Below are 20082 nucleotides of genomic sequence, written 5' to 3' on the forward strand. Positions count from 1 at the left end.
ACTAATTCACTATGACCGTTACTAGTGTAGTTTGAGACCAGAGTTTCTTCACTCCCTCACTCTGTACGACTTCCCCAATACAACCAGGAAATGAACATAGTATTAGCAGCTATAAGTCAACAACACACACAGCAACGCTCCATAATGAGAGAGGTCAACCAAGGCCACTCATTTCTACCCTACCACGTAAAAGAGCTTTTAGCTCCAAGAGCACATATCTCTCTAGTATCTCTATGGACCCTCATCATAACAACACCATTAGACAACAGGTGCGTTGTCAGGTGCTATCTTGTGAATGAGGAAGAGTCTGGAAATATACTAGTTCCACCTGCTAATGGCCATAGAGATAAACTATAATACTGGTTTATTTAATTATGTATCTCTCTGTATCTCTCTCCTTATCTCTTTCTACCCTCTCTCCCTCTCACCCTCTATCTCTCTCTGTATCTCTCTCTTTACCCCCCTCACTCTCCCTCTCTCTCCCTTTCTCTCCCTATTTCTCCCTCTATCTTTCTCTCTCACTCTCACTCTCTTTCTCCCTCTCTCTCTCCCTCTCTCCCTATCTCTTTCTGTTCTCAGGATCACATACCTGTCCCGTACCAGCCAGACTCCAGTAGTAACCCCTCCTCCACCACCTCCTCCACTCCTTCCTCCCCCGTTCCCCCCCTCCCCTCCAGTGCCACCCCTCCCTCCCCCCTGCACCCCTCCCCACAGTCGGCACGGCTACAGAAACAGTTCAGTTTAACAGGTAAGGGGTTTAAATGAAAACATTGAGTTTTTCCCCCCAGATAAAGTCTCAAATCAAACTTTATTTAAAGTTCATTTAGACATTTCTTCTGATAGAAGTAGTACATATAGTGTTACTACTGTTAGATTTTTAGAGCTGTCTGTTCAACATGTCTGCTCTAGGAAAGACATTTCTACCCTTCTATGATCCCAGCTCTGTGCTGATTGTCAGTGAAAGAAGACAAAAAGGGTCTGCACCATAACTCTGATCCACTCTCGCTCCTCCCTCCTCCCTCTCTCCCTCTCTCCCTCTCCCCTTCTATCCAGCCTCTTCTTACTTCAAATACAAGCAGCAGTTCATCTTCCCAGGTAAGTGCCTTGTAATTGAGCATTACGATACCCATACTGCACCAGGCCGAAGGAGGCGGGTACTTTTGATGTTGTGATTTGATGATTCTGTTCTCTCCTCCTTGATAGGTTCTAATCTCTAACGCCTGTCTTAGTTTTTGGTCCCTTAATTTAGAGCCTTTAGAGCATCTACTCAATCTCCTCTCCTCAGTCTCCTCTTCTCAGTCTCCTCTCCTCAGTCTCCTCTTGTCAGTCTCCTCTCCTCAGTCTCCTCTTGTCAGTCTCCTCTTGTCGGTCTCCTCTTGTCAGTCTCCTCTTCTCAGTCTCCCCACTCAGTCTCCACTCCTCAGACTCCTCTCCTCAGTCTGCTCTCCTCAGTCTGCTCTCCTCCGTCTCCTCTCCTCAGTCTCCCCTACTCAGTCTCCTCTCCTCCGTCTCCCCTTATCAGTTTCCTCTCATCAGTCTCCACTCCTCAGTATCCTCTCGTCAGTCTCCCCTCCTCAGTCTCCTTTCGTCAGTCTCCTCTCGTTAGTCTCCTCTTGTCAGCCTCCTTCCCTCAGTCTCCTCCCCTCAGTCTCCTCTCCCCAGGCTCCTCTCCTCAGGCTCCTCTCCTCAGTCTCCTCTCCTCAGACTCCTCTCCCCAGGCTCCTCTCCTCAGTATCCTCTCGTCAGTCTCCCCTCCTCAGTCTCCTTTCGTCAGTCTCCTCTCGTTAGTCTCCTCTTGTCAGCCTCCTTCCCTCAGTCTCCTCCCCTCAGTCTCCTCCCCTCAGTCTCCTCTCCTCAGTCTCCTCTCCCCAGGCTCCTCTCCTCAGGCTCCTCTCCTCAGTCTCCTCTCCTCAGACTCCTCCTCTCAGTCTCCTCCCCTCAGTCTCCTCCCCTCAGTCTCCTCTCCCCAGGCTCCTCTCCTCAGGCTCCTCTCCTCAGTCTCCTCTCCTCAGACTCCTCTCCTCAGTCTCCTCTCCTCAGACTCCTCTCCTCAGTCTCCTCTCCTCAGTCTGCTCTCCTCAGTCTCCTCTCCTCTGTCTTTTCTCATCAGTTTCCTCTCATCAGTCTCCACTCCTCAGTATCCTCTCGTCAGTCTCCCCTCCTCAGTCTCCTTTCGTCAGTCTCCTCTCGTTAGTCTCCTCTTGTCAGCCTCCTTCCCTCAGTCTCCTCCCCTCAGTCTCCTCTCCCCAGGCTCCTCTCCTCAGGCTTCTCTCCTCAGTCTCCTCTCCTCAGACTCCTCTCCTCAGTCTCCTCTCCTCAGTATCCTCTCCTCAGTCTCCTCTCCTCAGTCTCCTCTTCTCTCCTCATCCTCCTCTCCTCAGTCTCCTCTTCTCTCCTCATCCTCCTCTCCTCAGTCTCTTCTCCTCAGTCTCCTCTCGTCAGTCTCCTCTCGTCAGTCTTCTCTTGTCAGTCTCCTCCCCTCAGACTCCTCTCCTCAGGCTCATCTCGTCAGTCTCCTCTCCTCAGGCTCCTCTCCTCAGTCTCCTCCCCTCAATCTCCTCTCTTCAGGCTCCTCTCCCTTCTCTTCTCAGTCTCCTTTTCTCAGTTTCCTCTTCTCTCTTCAGTCTCCTCTTCTCAGTCTCCTCTTCTCAGTCTCCTCTCCTCTTTCTCCTCTCCTCAGTCTCCTCTCGTCAGCCTCCTCTCGTCAGTCCTCTCAGTCTCCTCTCCTCTGCCTCCTCTCCTCAGTCTCCTCTCCTCAGTCTCCCCACCTCAGTCTCCTCTAATCAGTCTCCTCTCCTCAATCTCAATCTCCTCTCGTCAGTCTCCTCAATCTCCTCCCCTCAGTCTCCTCTCCTCAGGCTCCTCTCCTTTCCTCAGTCTCCTCAGTCTCCTCAGTCTCCTCTCCTCTCCTTTCCTCAGTCTCCTCTCCGCACTTTCCTATCCTCTCCTCAGTCTCCTCTTCCCTGCATCCTCTCCTCATTCTCCTCTCCTCAGTCTCCTCTCCTCAGACTCCTCTCCTCAGACTCCTCTCCTCCCCCCAGTCTCCTCTCGTCAGTCTCCTCTCCTCAGGCTCCTCTCATCAGTCTCCTCTCCTCAGTTTCCTCTCCTCTCCTCATCCTCCTCTCCTCAGTCTCCTCTCCTCAGGTTCTTCTATAGAATAGAACTAAATAAAAGCCTGCTGCTGCTGGTCTCTGTTGTCTAGCTGGACCATTACAGAGTCTTTTAAAGCTGTGGATCTTAATCTTGCAGCAACAGGAAATCTGAATTATTGTGGTTTTTTTTAATGGTTGATACGTTTTAATTAGGGCAAATAAAGTCTGACATTTTAAAGTGAAAATGACAAACTTTAGAAGGCTTTTTAAACCTTGAATACATTGCAAGTTTTTATTTCAACAACAGCGTGATCAAATGAAGATCCTACATCTGTATGGGGGTGAAATGGGGTGTAACCTTTGGAAGAGTCAGAGATACAGCATAGTGATATAGGACTGATCCTCATAGTGTATGTTATGAAGCCATGAGTAGTGTCATGAGGCCAATGCTGTTAACAACTCCCACTGCTTATTTCTTATAATTAAATGTTTTCAGTTAAAACATTTAATTATAATTGTATTACATGTACTTACCAGCCTATCAAACAACTCATTTGCAACACAAAGCAAAACAAAGCAACAAGTCGCTCTGGATAAGAGCGTCTGCTAAATGACTTAAATGTAAATGTAAATGAAGACAAAATAACACAAAACAACACAAAGTTACACAAAGCAACACATTTCACTGCAGCTATCTGGCATGGCTGCGGGAAGAAGGTTAGTTGTGTGGGTACTGAAATCCTTTTTTCTCTCTGCGCTGCTGTTGACTGTTTTGGTCCGCTCATACAATAGTAATAAATAAATAGAAATATTTTATTTTATTTATTTATTTATTCTGATTTACCAGGCAGCACTGCAGCAACCTCAGCACCCACATTTACATTTACATTTTAGTCATTTAGCAGACGCTCTTATCCAGAGCGACTTACAAATTGGAAAGTTCATACATATTCATCCTGGTCCCCCCGTGGGGAATGAACCCACAACCCTGGCGTTGCAAGCGCCATGCTCTACCAACTGAGCCACACGGGACCAGCACCCCTATGCTATCTGGTGTATGTGACAATATAACATAAACTACATGGCCAAAAATATGTGGACACCTGCACGTCGAACATCTCATTCCAAAATCATGGGCATTAATATGGAATTGGTCCCCTTTTTGCTGCTATAACAGCCTCCACTCTTCTGGGAAGGCTTTCCACTAGATGTTGGAACATTGCTGCGGGGACTTGCTTCCATTCAGTCACAAGAGCATTAGTGAGGTTGGGCACTGATGTTAGGCGATTAGGCCTGGCTCGCAGTCAGCGTTCCAATTCATTCCAAAGGTGTTCGATGGGGTTTAGGACAGGGCTCTGTGCTGGCTAGTCGAGTTCTTCCACACCGATCTCAAGAAACCATTTCTGTATGGAGCTCGTTTTGTGAATGGGGCATTGTCATGCTGAAACAGGAAAGGGCCTTCTCCAAACTGTTGCCACAAAGTTGGAAGCACAGAAGGGTCTAGAATGTCTTTGTATGCTGTAGCGTTAAGATTTCCCTTCATTGGAACTAAGGGGCCTGAACCATGAAAAACAGCCTCAGACCATTATTCCTCCTCCACCAAACGTTTCAGTTGGCACTATGCATTGCGGCAGGTAGCGTTATCCTGGCTTCCGTCAAACCCAGATTCATCCATCAGACTGCCAGAGGGTGAAGCGGGATTCATCACTCCAGAGAATGCATTTCCACTGCTGCAGAGTGCAATGGCGGTGAGCTTTACACCTCTCCAGCCGACGCTTGGCATTGCACATGGTAATCTCAATCTTGTGTGCTGCTGCTCGGCCTTGGAAACCCATTTAATGAAACTCCCGACGAACCGTTCTTGTGTTGAGGTTGCTTTCAGAAGAAGTTTGGAACTCGTTAGTGGGTGTTGCAACTGCAGCACTCTGCGGTCCCGTTCTGTGAGCTTGTGTGGCCTACAACTTCGTGACTGAGTCGTTGTTGCTCCTAGACATGTCCACTTCGCAATAACAGCACTTACAGTTGACTGGGGCAGCTGTAGCAGTGCAGAAATTTGACAAACTGACTTGTTGGAAAGGTGGCATCCTATGATGGTGCCACGTTAAAAGTCACTGAGCTCTTCAGTAAGGCCATTCTACTGCCAATGTTTGTCTATGGAGATTGCATGGCGGTCTGCTCCATTTTGTCAGCAAAGGGTGTGGCTGAAATAGCCATATCCACTCATTTGAAGGGGAGTCCACATACTTTGTATATTCAGTGTATTTGTTTATTTTTTCCCCCTCTTTCTTTCTCTTTTCAGTTTTTTGTAAAAAAGAATCTAAAAATCGGTTTTAGCTTTGTCATTATAGGGAATTAGTGTGTAGATTGATGAGGGAAAAAAACTATTTAATCACTTTTAGAATAAGGCTGTAACGTAACAAAATGTGGAAAAAGTCAAGGGGTCTGAATACTTTCCAAATGCACTGTATGTGATATTACACTGTGCTGTGGTATAAAGACTATGTAATAGCCAGTGTTGTGATGATTTATAATATACCTCTCCTCTCTAGATGTGGCCCTGGCCCCAGAGGCCCCCAGCAGGGCACCCCAGGTCATCCTGCACCCTGTCCTGTCTGAGCCGGGGTAAGTAGGAAACTAGGAAACGGGATTGCTTTCTTTATATTTGTTTTGGCTCAACCATGGTACCAGGTAGTAAACCAATGTCAAGCAATCAACATCTAATGAGAATGTCAGTGAGGTGTCAATCTTTGAGTTGACACGCGACATACAGTCTCCCAGTACCTTGGGAGTTGTGTCGGCCACAGAAACACACCATGCAGCAGATAAGTCACTGTCAGAGACTATTTAATTCAGACCTTAGTCAATCAAGAAGGGTTGGTTGAAGGGAAGTCTGCCAAGTAACTTGGGAGGAGTGTTGGCCATAACGCTGTTGACATCGGGGATACAGTATAAACAACATGAGTTATCGTGACTATTGTATTCTGACCTTAGTCAATAAATAAATTGTTTAAAATCCCAACGGGCAAAAACTGGTTGAATCAATGTTGTTTCCACGCCATTTCAAACCAAACCACCAATGTGATGACCTTGAATCGACGTGGAAAAGGAATTGGATTTGCAAAAACTCATCAACATAATTTTATTTATTTTTTTACTCGGCAAGTCAAGAACAAATTCTTATTTTCAATAACAGCCTAGGGATAGTGGGTTAACTGCCTTGTTCAGGGGCAGCACGGCAGATTTTTACCTTGTCAGCTCAGGGATTTGATCTTGCAACTTTTCAGTTACTAGTCCAACACTCTAACCACTAGGCTACCTGCCCCTCTAACCACTAGGCTACCTGCCCCCTCTAACCACTAGGCTACCTGCCCCTCTAACCACTAGGCTACCTGCCCCTCTAACCACTAGGCTACCTGCCTCCTCTAACCACTAGGCCACCTGCTGGTTACTAGTCCAACACTCTAACCACTAGGCTACCTGCCCCTCTAACCACTAGGCTACTTGCCCCTCTAACCACTAGGCTACCTGCCCCTCTAACCACTAGGCTACCTGCCCCTCTAACCACTAGGCTACCTGCCTCCTCTAACCACTAGGCTACATGCCCCTCTAACCACTAGGCTACCTGCCCCTCTAACCACTAGGCTACCTGCCCCTCTAACCACAAGGCTACCTGCCCCTCTAAACACTAGGCTACCTGCTGGTTACTAGTCCAACACTAACCACTAGGCTACCACCTCTAACCACTAGGCTACCTCCACTAACCACTAGGCCACCTCCTCTAACCACCAGGCTACCTCCTCTAACCACTAGGCTACCTCCTCTAACCACTAGGCCACCTCCTCTAAACACCAGGCTACCTCCTCTAACCACTAGGCCACCTCCTCTAACCACTAGGCTACAACCTCTAACCACTAGGCTACCTCCTCTAACCACTAGGCCACCTCCTCTAACCACTAGGCTACCTCCTCTAACCACCAGGCGACCTCCTCTAACCACTAGGCCACCTCCTCTAACCACCAGGCTACCTCCTCTAACCACTAGGCCACCTCCTCTAACCACCAGGCTACCTCCTCTAACCACTAGGCCACCTCCTCTAACCACCAGGCTACCTCCTCTAACCACTAGGCTACCTCCTCTAACCACTAGGCTACCTCCTCTAACCACTAGGCCACCTCCTCTAAACACCAGGCTACCTCCTCTAACCACTAGGCCACCTCCTCTAACCACTAGGCTACCTCCTCTAACCACTAGGCTACCTCCTCTAACCACTAGGCTACCTCCTCTAACCACTAGGCTACCTCCTCTAACCACTAGGCTACCTCCTCTAACCACTATGCCACCCTGCCGCCCCTAAGGGAATTTCCTTTTTTTTCACCCAAATTTTCACCTAAATCCAATGACATGATGACATGTGTTGTTGATTTCACGTTGAATTCACGTTATTTGAAAACTCAACCAAATGGAAATCAAAACTAGATATGCCCAGTGGGATAGCTCTGATTCTTCCTCTGTCTCCCTCCACCAGTGTAGTAGGTCAGAAAATGACATCCATTTTATTTTTAAATTATATGCCAAGAACTTTTGTAGCGCGACGCAGAGCAATGTTCGCATGATCTTGTGGGCAAAAACAGACCGTTTCAGATAAGCCTCATATTACATCTCGTCTGTCGGTCTCTGTCCCTCCATTGGTCGAGGGATGGATAGGGACTCAAAATTATTGGAGCAAAGACGTTTTTGTGACAATTTCAATGAGAGATGCAGGACAAGACAAACACTCTGGGGCTAATGTTAACATGGCCTTAACCGCATGTTATAGTTAGGATGCCAACTGGATTCCACTTGGCTGCCGAAAACAAGCAGAAGGAGCAGACGAGGAGTGATGCCAATGTCTTTGAACTCTAAATCGATCACATAAATAAATGCAAGGTAGCGCTCAGTAACTTTAGCTTTTAGAAACTGCTTACTGTATTTACCAAGATGTTCAACTAAACCTAAACCTAAACTAGCTTTCATAGACGATTTTCATAGTCAATTGTTGGTGGATTTTTAAGCTGACAGAAATGGGTTACTGTTTTAATGACGTTCTAATGTTTTTTATACCTTCTAAGTGACTGACACAGGTGTTATTTCAGTGTCAATATGACTGGAGAAAGGTGCAGCCACCTCTCTCTCCCTCTCTCTCTCCTTCTCTCCCCCTCTCTCTCTCCCTCTCTCTCTCCTTCTCTCCCCCTCTCTCTCTCTCCTTCCCCCCCCTCTCTCCCCCTCTCTCTCTCCCCCTCTCCCCCTCTCTCTCTCCCCCCTCTCTCTCCTTCTCTCACCTTCTCTCCCTCTTTCTCTCCTTCTCTCCCCCTCTCTCTCTCCCTCTCTCTCTCCTTCTCTCCCCTCTCTCTCTCCTTCTCTCCCCCCCTCTCTCTCCCCCTCTCTTTCTCCCCCTCTCTCTCTCCTTCTCTCCCCCTCTCTCTCCTTCTCTCCCCTTCTCTCTCTCCTTCTCTCCCCCTCTCTCTCCCCCTCTCTCTCTCCCCCTCTCTTTCTCCCCCTCTCTCTCTCCTTCTCTCCCCCTCTCTCTCCTTCTCTCCCCTTCTCTCTCTCCTTCTCTCCCCTCTCTCTCCTTCTCTCCCCCTCTCTCTCCCCCTCTTTCTCTCCTCCTCTCTCTCTCCCCCTCTCTCTCTCTCTCTTTTTTTCTTCCTCTGCTTTCTGACAAATATGAATCCATTATCTTGGTTATGAAACCCACATTCTCATGATGTAATTAAAGCCAGTCTTCTCCTCTGTGTGTGGCTCCATGCACTCCCTCACCCAGCCAGAGTCTAGTACCAGCTGGCAATTTCCCCCGCCTCTTCTCTGGGTTAATGAGGGCCTCTCTCTGGCCCTGGCTGGATCCTCTCATTAGGAGACTGACGTCCTACCAGGGGCCACGTATACCAAAGGAATCACATACATAATTTCATACACCGTCACCATCACAACACAGGGCCACCAGTAGTATTACTCTGCACACAGAGAGGGGGGGTGTATGTGTATGTGGGGGGATGTGGGTTGGGGGTGTGTGTGGGGGGATGTGTGTGGGGGGATGTGGGTTGGGTGTGTGTGTGGGGGGATGTGTGTTGGGTGTGTGTGTAAGGGGATGTGTGTTGGGTGTGTGTGTAAGGGGATGTGGGTTGGGTGTGTGTGTGGAGGGTGGGGGTTGTGGGGGTGGGTGTGTGTGTGGGGGGGTGGGTGTGTTTGGGGGGTGTTTGTGTGGGGGGGTGGGGTTTGGGTATGTGTGTGGGGGGTGGGGGGTGGGAGTTGAATTAGGATCCCCATTAGCTGTTGCAGGGTCCACCCAAAACATAAAAGATTACATAATTAATAACCCTCGTGTGTGTGTGTGTGTGTGTGTGTGTGTGTGTGTGTGTGTGTGTGTGTGTGTGTGTGTGTGTGTGTGTGTGTGTGTGTGTGTGTGTGTGTGTGTGTGTGTGTGTGTGTGTACAGCTCTACTGATGACACAGAGGTTGGAAGAGCTTACCTGTAGAATGCCTTTCTGCCTGGCCACCTAGCTAGATAAACAGAAAGGAGGGTTCAGAAAGTGCATGGTGTTTAATCACCGTCCATGATGCGTGATTCAACACGGTTCATTGCAGATGTGTTATGCTAGCATGTGCAATGTATAATGTGTCTATGATGCTAGCGTGTGCAATGTAAAATGCTCATCCCATCTGCATGCCCTCCTCTTGCTTACAGAGTCGAGATGAACCCTTTAAACCCTTTACTACAGATTGAAGTGGAACCTACATCAGACGTGAGTCCACCCTCTAATGACCCTCTAATGAAATTGTGGGATTTGTTTCTGAATAGAACCTGTGTAGCATTCGTCATTTTTGTTATAGTTTGGCATGCTGATGCTCCAGATGGCAATCCTCTGCAACCACACAACAAAGCTGTCCATTTTCACCCTTTCAATTTCCTTTTAATTGGATTTTATTAGAATATAATGTAATAATTGCACAGTAGAGCCCAGAGGATAGAGGATAACACATTAAATAAGTATACAACTAGTTTGTCTAATTATCTGTTCTCTTTCGCCACAGAACCCATAGCATCAATAATTAGAACTCATGGCTCAATCCGGGGGAATAGAGATTGGTGGAGGTCAACATGTGATGTCATTGTATGCAGATTACATTTTAGTTAATTTATCTGAACCAGAACATTCTCTGTCATTTATTTTACTACTGTTGGATACATATGGTGCTGTATCAGGATTCAGAGTGAAATAATGTCAATTTCTAATCAGGACTTCTCAAGCTTTGAAAGTAAATTTAAATGGAAATGGACAAAGACATATATGAAATACCTCTGTGTACTAATACCATGCCATCTTTAGGAAGCATATAAAATCAATTACTCTTGAAAGGAGACTTCGGGGTTTTGGCATTGAGGCCCTTTATCTACTTTCCCAGAGTCAGATGAACTTGTGGAAACCATTTTTATGTATCTGTGTCCAGTATGAAGGAGGTTAGAGGTAGTTTCGCAAACTAATGCTAACTAGCGTTAGCGCACTGACTGGAAGTCTATGGTATCTACTAGCATGCTAGTAGAGAAAGGGCCTTATTGCCAAAATCCCGAAGTATCCCTTTAATAGATAAGATTTAATCTAATATTCAGAGATGAAGATCTCTCACCATTTTTATGTTAGGTAGGGTCAACATTTTCAAAATTAATATATTACCAGGTTGATGTATTTATTCCAGGCCTTGCCAGTTTCAAATCCATCGAACTTTTTAAATACCATGAATGGCCTGTTCTCCAACTTTATTTGGACTGGAAAGACCTCAAGAGTCAAATGGACTGTTTTCCACTTCCCCTATAAAGTTGACTGTTTTCCACTTCCCCTATAAAGCTGACTGTTTTCCACTTCCCCTATAAAGCTGACTGTTTTTCACTTCCCCTATAAAGCTCACTGTTTTCCACTTCCCCTATAAAGCTGACTGTTTTCCACTTCCCCTATAAAGCTGACTGTTTTCCACTTCCCCTATAAAGCTGACTGTTTTCCACTTCCCCTATAAAGCTGACTGTTTTCCACTTCCCCTATAAAGCTGACTGTTTTCCACTTCCCCTATAAAGCTGACTGTTTTCCACTTCCCCTATAAAGCTGACTGTTTTCCACTTCCCCTATAAAGCTGGAGGTCTTGAACTACCTCATATAAAGATGTATGACTGAGCTATTTAAAAAAAATAATAATAATAATAATTTGTAATTACATATATATACTGTATATGTTGTTTTTTTCCTCCCTTTTTTCCCTCAATTTTGTGGTATCCAATTGGTAGTTACAGATTTCTTTCAATTCTTACAACCTAAGGCATCTAGCATAGAAACAATACTGAAAGAAGCTGCCACGACAAAGAAGTTGATTGCCAAAGTTATATCAAGGTGGATTGAAGCTTTACCTGCTGGTTCAGAACCTATAAGGAAACTGGGAAACTGATCTAAAGGAAGAAATTGAGGAGAACCATTGGTCACAGAGATGTGGACATGTTCGTACCTGCTCCTATAATATATGTAACATAATTTGTAGGACTTACTACACTCCTGCCAGCATGCATGTAATGCAGGCAGAAATGTCTCATCTCTGTCGGAGATGCAAAAAGCACAAAGGAACACTATTACACATGCTGTGGTCCTGTAACAAACTGACACCATTCTGCCATAACATATGTGCTATCATTTCATTGTGTCTAGGAATTTATATCCATCCATCTCCACGATTATGTTTCTTGGGAAATGTAAATATTGGTGATCAATATCAGAGAACGTTTTGTAATCTAATTGCTGCAACAACAAAAAATTATAGCCATCAATTGGAAAGCTTCATATCCACCCTCAATAACAAACTGCAGGATTGAACGATCTAGCTACATCCCGTTAGACCCTACAGAACATCCAACATAAACCAGACATCCCGTTAGACCCTACAGAACATCCAACATAAACCAGACATCCCGTTAGACCCTACAGAACATCCAACATAAACCAGACATCCCGTTAGACCCTACAGAACATCCAACATAAACCAGACATCCCGTTAGACCCCACAGAACATCCAACATAAATCAGACATCCCGTTAGACCCTACAGAACATCCAACATAAACCAGACATCCCATTAGACCCCACAGAACATGCAACATAAACCAGGCATCCCATTAGACTCAACAGAACATCCAACATAAACCAGACATCCCATTAGACTCAACAGAACATCCAACATAAACCAGACATCCCGTTAGACTCAACAGAACATCCAACATAAACCAGACGTATTTGACAGAATTTGTAAATTGTATGTTGACCATCTTCAAGAATGTTTTGTATAGTGGGTGTTTTGTTGTTGTTTTTGTGTTGTAGGAAAAAATAAATAAATACAAATAAAACTTATTGTGGACCTGGATTGAAAGGAGTTTCACTCTTCCTCTCCTCTTCCTCTCCTCTTCATCTTCCTCTCCCCTTCATTTTCCTCTCCTCTCCATCTTCCTCTCATCTTCCTCTCCCCTTCATCTTCCTCTCCTCTTCATCTTTCTCTCCTCTCCATCTTCATCTTCCTCTCATTTTCCTCTTCCTCTCCTCTCCTCTTGATCTTCCCCTTCATTTTCCTCTCCTCTTCATCTCCTCTTCATCTTCCTCTCATCTTCCTCTCCTCTTCATCTCCTCTTCATCTTCCTCTCATCTTCCTCTCCTCTTCATCTTCCTCTCCTGTTCCTCTCCTCATCTTCCTCTCCTCCTCATCTTCCTCTCTTCTTGATCTTCCCCTTCATGTTCCTCTCCTCTTCATCTTCTTCTTCATCTTCCCCTTCATGTTCCTCTCCGCTTCATCTTCTTCTTCATCTTCCTTTTCATCTTCCTCTCCTCTTCATGTTCCTCTCCTCTTCATCTTCATCTTCCTTTTCATCTTCCTCTCCTCTTCATGTTCCTCTCCTCTTCACCTTCCTCTCGTGAACAGAACGATGAGGTGGAGGATTCGGAGGATGAGTTTGAGGAGATGAACCTGTCTCTGCTGTCGGCCCGTAACTTCCCCCGCAAGGCCAGCCAGACATCCATCTTCCTCCAGGAGTGGGACATCCCCTTCAAACAGCTGGAGATAGGAGAACTCATCGGGAAAGGTAATAGAATAGAATACAAAACAATTGTATTAGTCCAACTGTTACATCTGTTCTATATTGCCCCATACAATGCAGTCACAGTCATTTGAAAAGAGCACATGGTCAGCCATTGTGCAGAATCCTTGGAGCTAGATTAAAAAGAAAATTTAAAAAATGTAACTAGGCAAGTCAGTTAAGAACAAATTCTTATTTACAATGACAGCCAACCGGGGAACAGTGGGTTAACTACCTTGTTCAAGGGAAGAACGACAGATTTTTACCTTGTCAGTTTGGGGATTTGATCCAGCAACCAAACACTCTAACCACAAGGCTACCTGCCGCCCCGAAGTGCCTTGCTTCAGGGTCACAATGGTGGGACATTTTAGCTGGGATCTGACACTAGTAGTCCTTTCGTTACCAATTCAGATCCAACTTGAGATTTGAACCAGCGACCCTCTGTCTACAGGTCCTCCTCTCTAACCTCTAAGTTACCTTCTGCTCTCTTCAGGTCGCTTCGGGCTGGTGTTCCACGGGCGCTGGCATGGTGAGGTGGCCATCCGCCTCATCGACATCGAGCGGGATAACGAGGACCAGCTGAAGGCCTTCAAGCGGGAGGTGATGGCCTACCGTAACACCCGACATGAGAACGTAGTCCTCTTCATGGGTGTCTGCATGAGCCCCCCACACCTGGCCATCATCACCAGGTGAGTCCCCTAAACCCTCACCTGTGTGTGTGTGGTCCTCTTCATGGGTGCCTGCATGAGCCCCCCACCCCTGGCTATCTTCACCAGGTGAGTGATGATGTATGTCATTCCTGAGCTCTGTTCCAACATGGATCCCAGCCAACTGACGAACTGACTGTGGTCTTCTAATCGAACTGCATCAGTAAGCATTTCGTTGTGGGTCCTCTTCAAGTACAGGATGGGGAATTGGGTCTGACAACCCTGCCATAATTATACTGGGCAGTTTAGGAACAGCAATACATTAAGTAACATCTGTGATGGTTGGTGGTAGTACCATACCACCAGCTGGTCTCTTAGTGTAGGGAAGCAGCTCGACCCTTTTAACGTCACAGTAACCCCCCCTTAAATTCACCTCTCCTGTCCCTGATCCCACAGTGTTAACCTCCTAGAGTGGTGAAGTGGATGCTATCGCCCAATCCTTTTTCTGAACGTTGACATCAAAATCCCTGCAAAGCTATCGTAAAGCAGTGAAGCTGTGTAAAAAAAATACAATACTCTTGTGAAGTAGTTTAGCTACGTAGTATGAGTCTTTGTTACTCTGGGGCCTGAGTCAGAGTCTCTCTCTCTCCAACAAGGGTGATGTTTTGGTGGATTCACTATAGATCATCATACAGTGCTCCATTCCCTTCTGGAGCACTAATGTGTGACATGGGTGTCTCAATGAAGCGAAAGGCAGTGTCCTGGCTGTGCTGTCTGGCTGGCTGATTTGACGTGCACTGGGTTGAGCCAAGCCGGGTGTGCAGTGATTCGCCACAGCCCTTGCTCATTGTCTAAAGATCTGTGCTTACACAAAGACTGGCCTTTCAGGATGCGCCGTTATAGGTTTAGAGACATGGTATTGTTTGTCATGTAACAGGACCCCCAAAAAATGAACTTGATGATTCATCTCAAGGTGTTTATCTGGCAGGAGATTTCTATGAATAAAATATGAAATGTTAGTAGCTGGCTAAGAACACAAACAGACAATGTTACGGCTAAGAAAATGCATGTTTGCTAAGGTGAAGGCGGAATCCAAACTACCTCACGAGTAGAAGTGTATACCTGGAGATGAAGCAGGTGTAATCATATTGTAGCTAAATCCCTGTCTAGACGTGACTAAATGTTTTGTAGTGTTCACTTTTAGGGAAATTCCTTTGTTGTGTTGTCCCTTTTTCAACAAAGGAAAGACTCCACAAAGTAACTGGTAAAAGTAACAAAACAACAATAATTCCTTTGATTCCATTTGATTCTCTCCCTCGTTTTCTATTCGTCAATGACACAATGCTGTGTCATTGTTTCTTCAGAGGAAATGTGAGGGTAACTCATCAAACCAGTCTGAAGCCCCCTCCCCTGTTATGATAACAGCTTAGTAGCAGAAATAATGTTTCACAAAAAAACTGAATCTAAAGACAGAGGATGTTATGCTTGACTTTGTATTAGTACCATGTAAACTTCAAGAATGATGCAGTTGAGTCAATTGAAAGGAAGCGGGATGTTATAGAAACAATGCCATTCCTTCCCTTATTGACCGAGTATCAACCCTGAGTTGTCTGCATGACCCAAGATTGCAATAACCCTTTGAGCTAAAGCCTAGGCATTTACTCTGGGAGCTAACACAAGTTTTTGGCTGTCGGGCAAAATCCCTCATCATGCAAGCATAGTTCGGCGAACCACCAACCTTCACAAACAATAGTTCAAAGGACTGCTTTGCCTTGTACAAGTCCCGAGTGCTGAAATGAGTGAGTGCATGAAATCAAAGTAAATGTCATAGCTAGCTGCATAGAGCTGCTCTTAATATACAGTACCTGCTATAGAGCCGCACTAGTCTTAATTATTCCACTCAGGCTTATTACCCCGGAGACCAACAGGAAAAACATGTCAAATTGAACCTGAATGAGGACGAAATTGGCTTATGCCAGGCAGGGATGAAAGGTTAGTCAGTGATGCGGACAATTCAGCAAATATTAATATTGATTGTTTGTCTTTGATTCGCCATGAGTGGCTGTGTGTGGATTGATTTGCAGGAGCGCCCGCAGCGTGGAATAATCATTAGCCGTTTCCCGTCACCGCAGGTTTCTATCCATAAGGAATAATTACTCTGCTTTTCAAGGCTCTCTAGGCTCTCTGAGTGTTTTGGTGACTTTATTGGCTTTTGCTCAGCAGAGAGAGCCACGAATACAACTCCATCCCTGTATTACTATCCTGACTGTATTCATCCCGACTGTTGACAACATGCACACACACACACACACACACTTGAAAGCTATGGCAGTAATTTATGTCATCCCTGGATGTTTATCGGTAGCTGAAGTTGTTGACGGTGCGTCATCAGGTGATATAAGGTCCCCATCCCGTCTCACGGAGTCAGAGCCCAGAGAGATGCTAAAAATGTCTCCTGTCACCTTACCTCTTTGTATGAATGAATATGCATGAAGCTCCGGTATCAGTTTGGCCCTCAGGCCATCTGGATGTCACCTAGCTGCGTCAAGCCATCACAGTCAGGGGGAGGGGAAGGCTTTGTGGTGAGAGGAGGGGGTGAGGGTGGGGTGAGGGGTGAGAGGAGGATGGGGTGAGGGGCTTTGGGGTGATAGAAGGGTTGACGGGGGAGGAGGGGGCAGGGGCTTTGGGGTGATAGAAGGGGTGACGGGGGGAGGGGCTGTGGGGTGATAGAAGGGGGGTGAGGGTGAGGGGCTTTGGGGTGATGGGAGGGGGGTGAGGGGGAGGGGCTTTGGGGTGATAGAAGGTGTGGCAGGGGGAGGGGCTTTGGGGTGATAGAAGAGGGGTGAGGGGGAGGGGCTTTGGGTGAGGGGGAGGGGCTTTGGGGTGATAGAAGGGGGTGCAGGGGAGGGGCTTTGGGGTGATGGGAGGGGGGTGAGGGGGATGGGATTTGGGGTGATGTGAGGGGGATGGGCTTTGGGGTGATAGAAGGGGGTGAGGGGGAGGGGCTTTGGGGTGATAGAAGGGGGGTGAGGGGGAGGGGCTTTGGGGTGATAGAAGGGGGTGAGGGGGAGGGGCTTTGGGGTGATAGAAGGGGGGTGAGGGGGAGGGGCTTTGGGGTGATAGAAGGGGGTGGGGGGGAGGGGCTTTGGGGTGATAGAAGGGGGGTGGGGGGGAGGGGCTTTGGGGTGATGGGAGGCGGGAGGCTTTGGGATGTGAGGAGATGTAATGCTACTCTCTCTCAATTCAATTCAAAGGGCTTTATTGGCATGGGAAACATAAGCAAGTGATGTAGATAATGAATAAAAGTGAAATAAACAATAAAAAATAAACAGTAAACATTACACTCACAAAAGCTAAAGAGGAAAAGTTTCAGCTGGACTTTTACATGATCAAAGAGATAATGTGAAGAGCCTTTATGACCAGGTCCACCTATACAAGGCAGCAGTGCCCACCTTCGTCCGGACCCTAAAGGACATCGCCCTCAAACGCAGCCCCAACACCTCACACAAAAGCAACAGATCAATAGACACCCCGGCCAGACCAGCAAGACACTCTCCCAGACCTGCGGGACCACCCTGTGAGGTTGTATAATGAAGAGGTCTGGTCTGACACGCTCTGTGTGAGGGTATCTTTGCTGAGCTATCTCTTTCAGTCCAGCTGAAACTTTTTTGGGGTTGCCCTGTGCCATTACTGTTAGATGGCAGGCAGCCCCTGACTGTGATTCACCAGGAGTGGATAGATGGCAGGCAGCCCCTGGCTGTGATTCACCAGGAGTGGATAGATGGCAGGCAGCCCCTGACTGTGATTCACCAGGAGTGGATAGATGGCAGGCAGCCCCTGACTGTGATTCACCAGGAGTGGATAGATGGCAGGCAGCCCCTGGCTGTGATTCACCAGGAGTGGATAGATGGCAGGCAGCCCCTGGCTGTGATTCACCAGGAGTGGATAGATGGCAGGCAGCCCCTGACTGTGATTCACCAGGAGTGGATAGATGGCAGGCAGCCCCTGGCTGTGATTCACCAGGAGTGGATAGATGGCAGGCAGCCCCTGACTGTGATTCACCAGGAGTGGATAGATGGCAGGCAGCCCCTGGCTGTGATTCACCAGGAGTGGATAGATGGCAGGCAGCCCCTGACTGTGATTCACCAGGAGTGGATAGATGGCAGGCAGCCCCTGACTGTGATTCACCAGGAGTGGATAGATGGCAGGCAGCCCCTGGCTTTAGTTGTTCTCTGCTCTCATCCATCGCCTGCCCTCTGAGGCCAAACGAGAGGCCTTGGGGATAGATGTCAAACCAGTTATTCCTCCACTACAAAGTCAAATGCTCAGCTTGTGTTATTGGAGATGTAATGTAATGTGTAATATTCAATTAACAACAAAACAGAATGGATATGTCCGTACACTGGAACTGATACCATCATCATTATTGAATATTCAATTAACAACAAAACCACCCTGGAAAAAATAAAAAAGTACATATCATATGATTTCATGAAACAATGCTTCTCTTGCTATGAAGATGAATATATTATTCTATTCTACTCTACTCTACTCTATTCTACTCTATTCTACACTACTCTACTTTACTCTACTCTACTCTACACTACTCTACTCTATTCTACTCTACTATATTATACTCTACACTACTCTACTTTACTCTACTCTATTCTACACTACTCTACTTTACTCTACTCTATTCTACACTACTCTACTCTACTATATTCTACTCTACACTACTCTACTATGTTCTACTCTACACTACACTACTCTACTCTACTCTACTATATTCTACTATACTATACTATATTCTACACTACTCTATTCTACTCTACACCACTCCACACTACTCTGCATAACACTATTCTACACTACCCGACTATACTCTACTATACTCTACACTACACTCCACTACTATACACTACTTTACACTACATTACACTACTCTGCTTTACTATACTCTACACTACTATACACTACATTACACTACTCTGCTCTACTATACTCTACACTACTATACACTACATTACACTACTCTGCTATACACTACATTACACTACACTACTCTACTATACTATAATCTATTATATTCTACTCTACTATACTATACCTTACTCTATTATAATCTACTGTGTTCTAATGTATGATGTGTTGTTAAGTTGTAATGTCTCTCGCTCAGCTTGTGTAAGGGAAGGACCCTGTATTCGGTGGTGAGGGATGCCAAAGTCATCCTGGATGTTAACAAGACCAGACAGATCGCCCAGGAGATGGTTAAGGTAATGTAATGTTTTTAAGACTCATTATACATTACCTTAACAACATAATCAATGTGTTGGAGACTGCCTGGATCATTCAATCAATCAATTTCTTCTACAACAATATTGGTCACAAAATATGACTCAGTCTAGACTCGCAATGAGTTATGTTTGTGTTGTTTTCAGGGAATGGGCTATCTTCACGCCAAGGGGATCCTACACAAGGACATGAAGTCCAAGAATGTTTTCTATGACAACGGCAAAGTGGTCATCACCGACTTCGGACTCTTCACCATATCTGGGGTTCTGCAAGCCGGCAGGTTAGTACTTACTGTTGTACTTTACATTAAAGTACAGTAGAGTGCAGTACAGTACAGTAGAGTGCAGTACAGTACAGTAGATATGCTGGGATAAGATACATAGATACATCTGTTTAGAAAAAGCATAAGTAGGAAAACAAAAAGAAACCAAATAGAAAGGTGTGTGTCATTATAACCCCGCCTGCTGTGATAGTTCTTTTACTGCAGTGATGATTATACTCTTTAGTGGTTCAAACGTCTGTATTATCTAGAAAATTATATGGATCGGTGCTAATCTCTATTTAATTTGTCTCCCTTAGAGTGATTAAAGTCTATCTCTGCTTTCTTCTGCCGCTATGCTGAAATGACTGCTCCCTGAAATGACTGCTCCCTGAAATGACTGCTTCCTGAAATGACTGCTCCCTGAAATGACTGCTCCATGAAATGACTGCTCCCTGAAATGACTGCTCCCTGAAATGACTGCTCCCTGAAATGACTGCTCCCTGAAATGACTGCTCCCTGAAATGACTGCTCCATGAAATGACTGCTCCCTGAAATGACTGCTCCCTGAAATGACTGCTTCCTGAAATGACTGCTCCCTGAAATGACTGCTCCCTGAAATGACTGCTTCCTGAAATGACTGCTCCCTGAAATGACTG

The 20082-nt window shown here is 46.1% G+C and overlaps 1 protein-coding gene across 3 annotated transcripts in view; it reads left to right on the forward strand.

Annotated features, from left to right (window-relative positions):
• Positions 1–20082, forward strand: part of LOC139545024 (kinase suppressor of Ras 2-like) — a 131265-nt gene that overhangs the window by 96231 nt on the left and 14952 nt on the right. For all 3 annotated transcript variants that reach the window (XM_071352351.1, XM_071352349.1, XM_071352350.1), the window contains exons 12-19: positions 580–748; positions 1054–1095; positions 5642–5714; positions 9813–9870; positions 13072–13231; positions 13719–13914; positions 19049–19145; positions 19311–19444. In XM_071352351.1, coding sequence (XP_071208452.1) covers positions 580–748; positions 1054–1095; positions 5642–5714; positions 9813–9870; positions 13072–13231; positions 13719–13914; positions 19049–19145; positions 19311–19444 — 929 coding nt within the window. The remainder of the gene's footprint in view (positions 1–579; positions 749–1053; positions 1096–5641; positions 5715–9812; positions 9871–13071; positions 13232–13718; positions 13915–19048; positions 19146–19310; positions 19445–20082) is intronic.

This window comes from Salvelinus alpinus, chromosome 19 (genome assembly GCF_045679555.1).
Source record: "Salvelinus alpinus chromosome 19, SLU_Salpinus.1, whole genome shotgun sequence".
Classification (NCBI taxonomy): domain Eukaryota; kingdom Metazoa; phylum Chordata; class Actinopteri; order Salmoniformes; family Salmonidae; genus Salvelinus; species Salvelinus alpinus.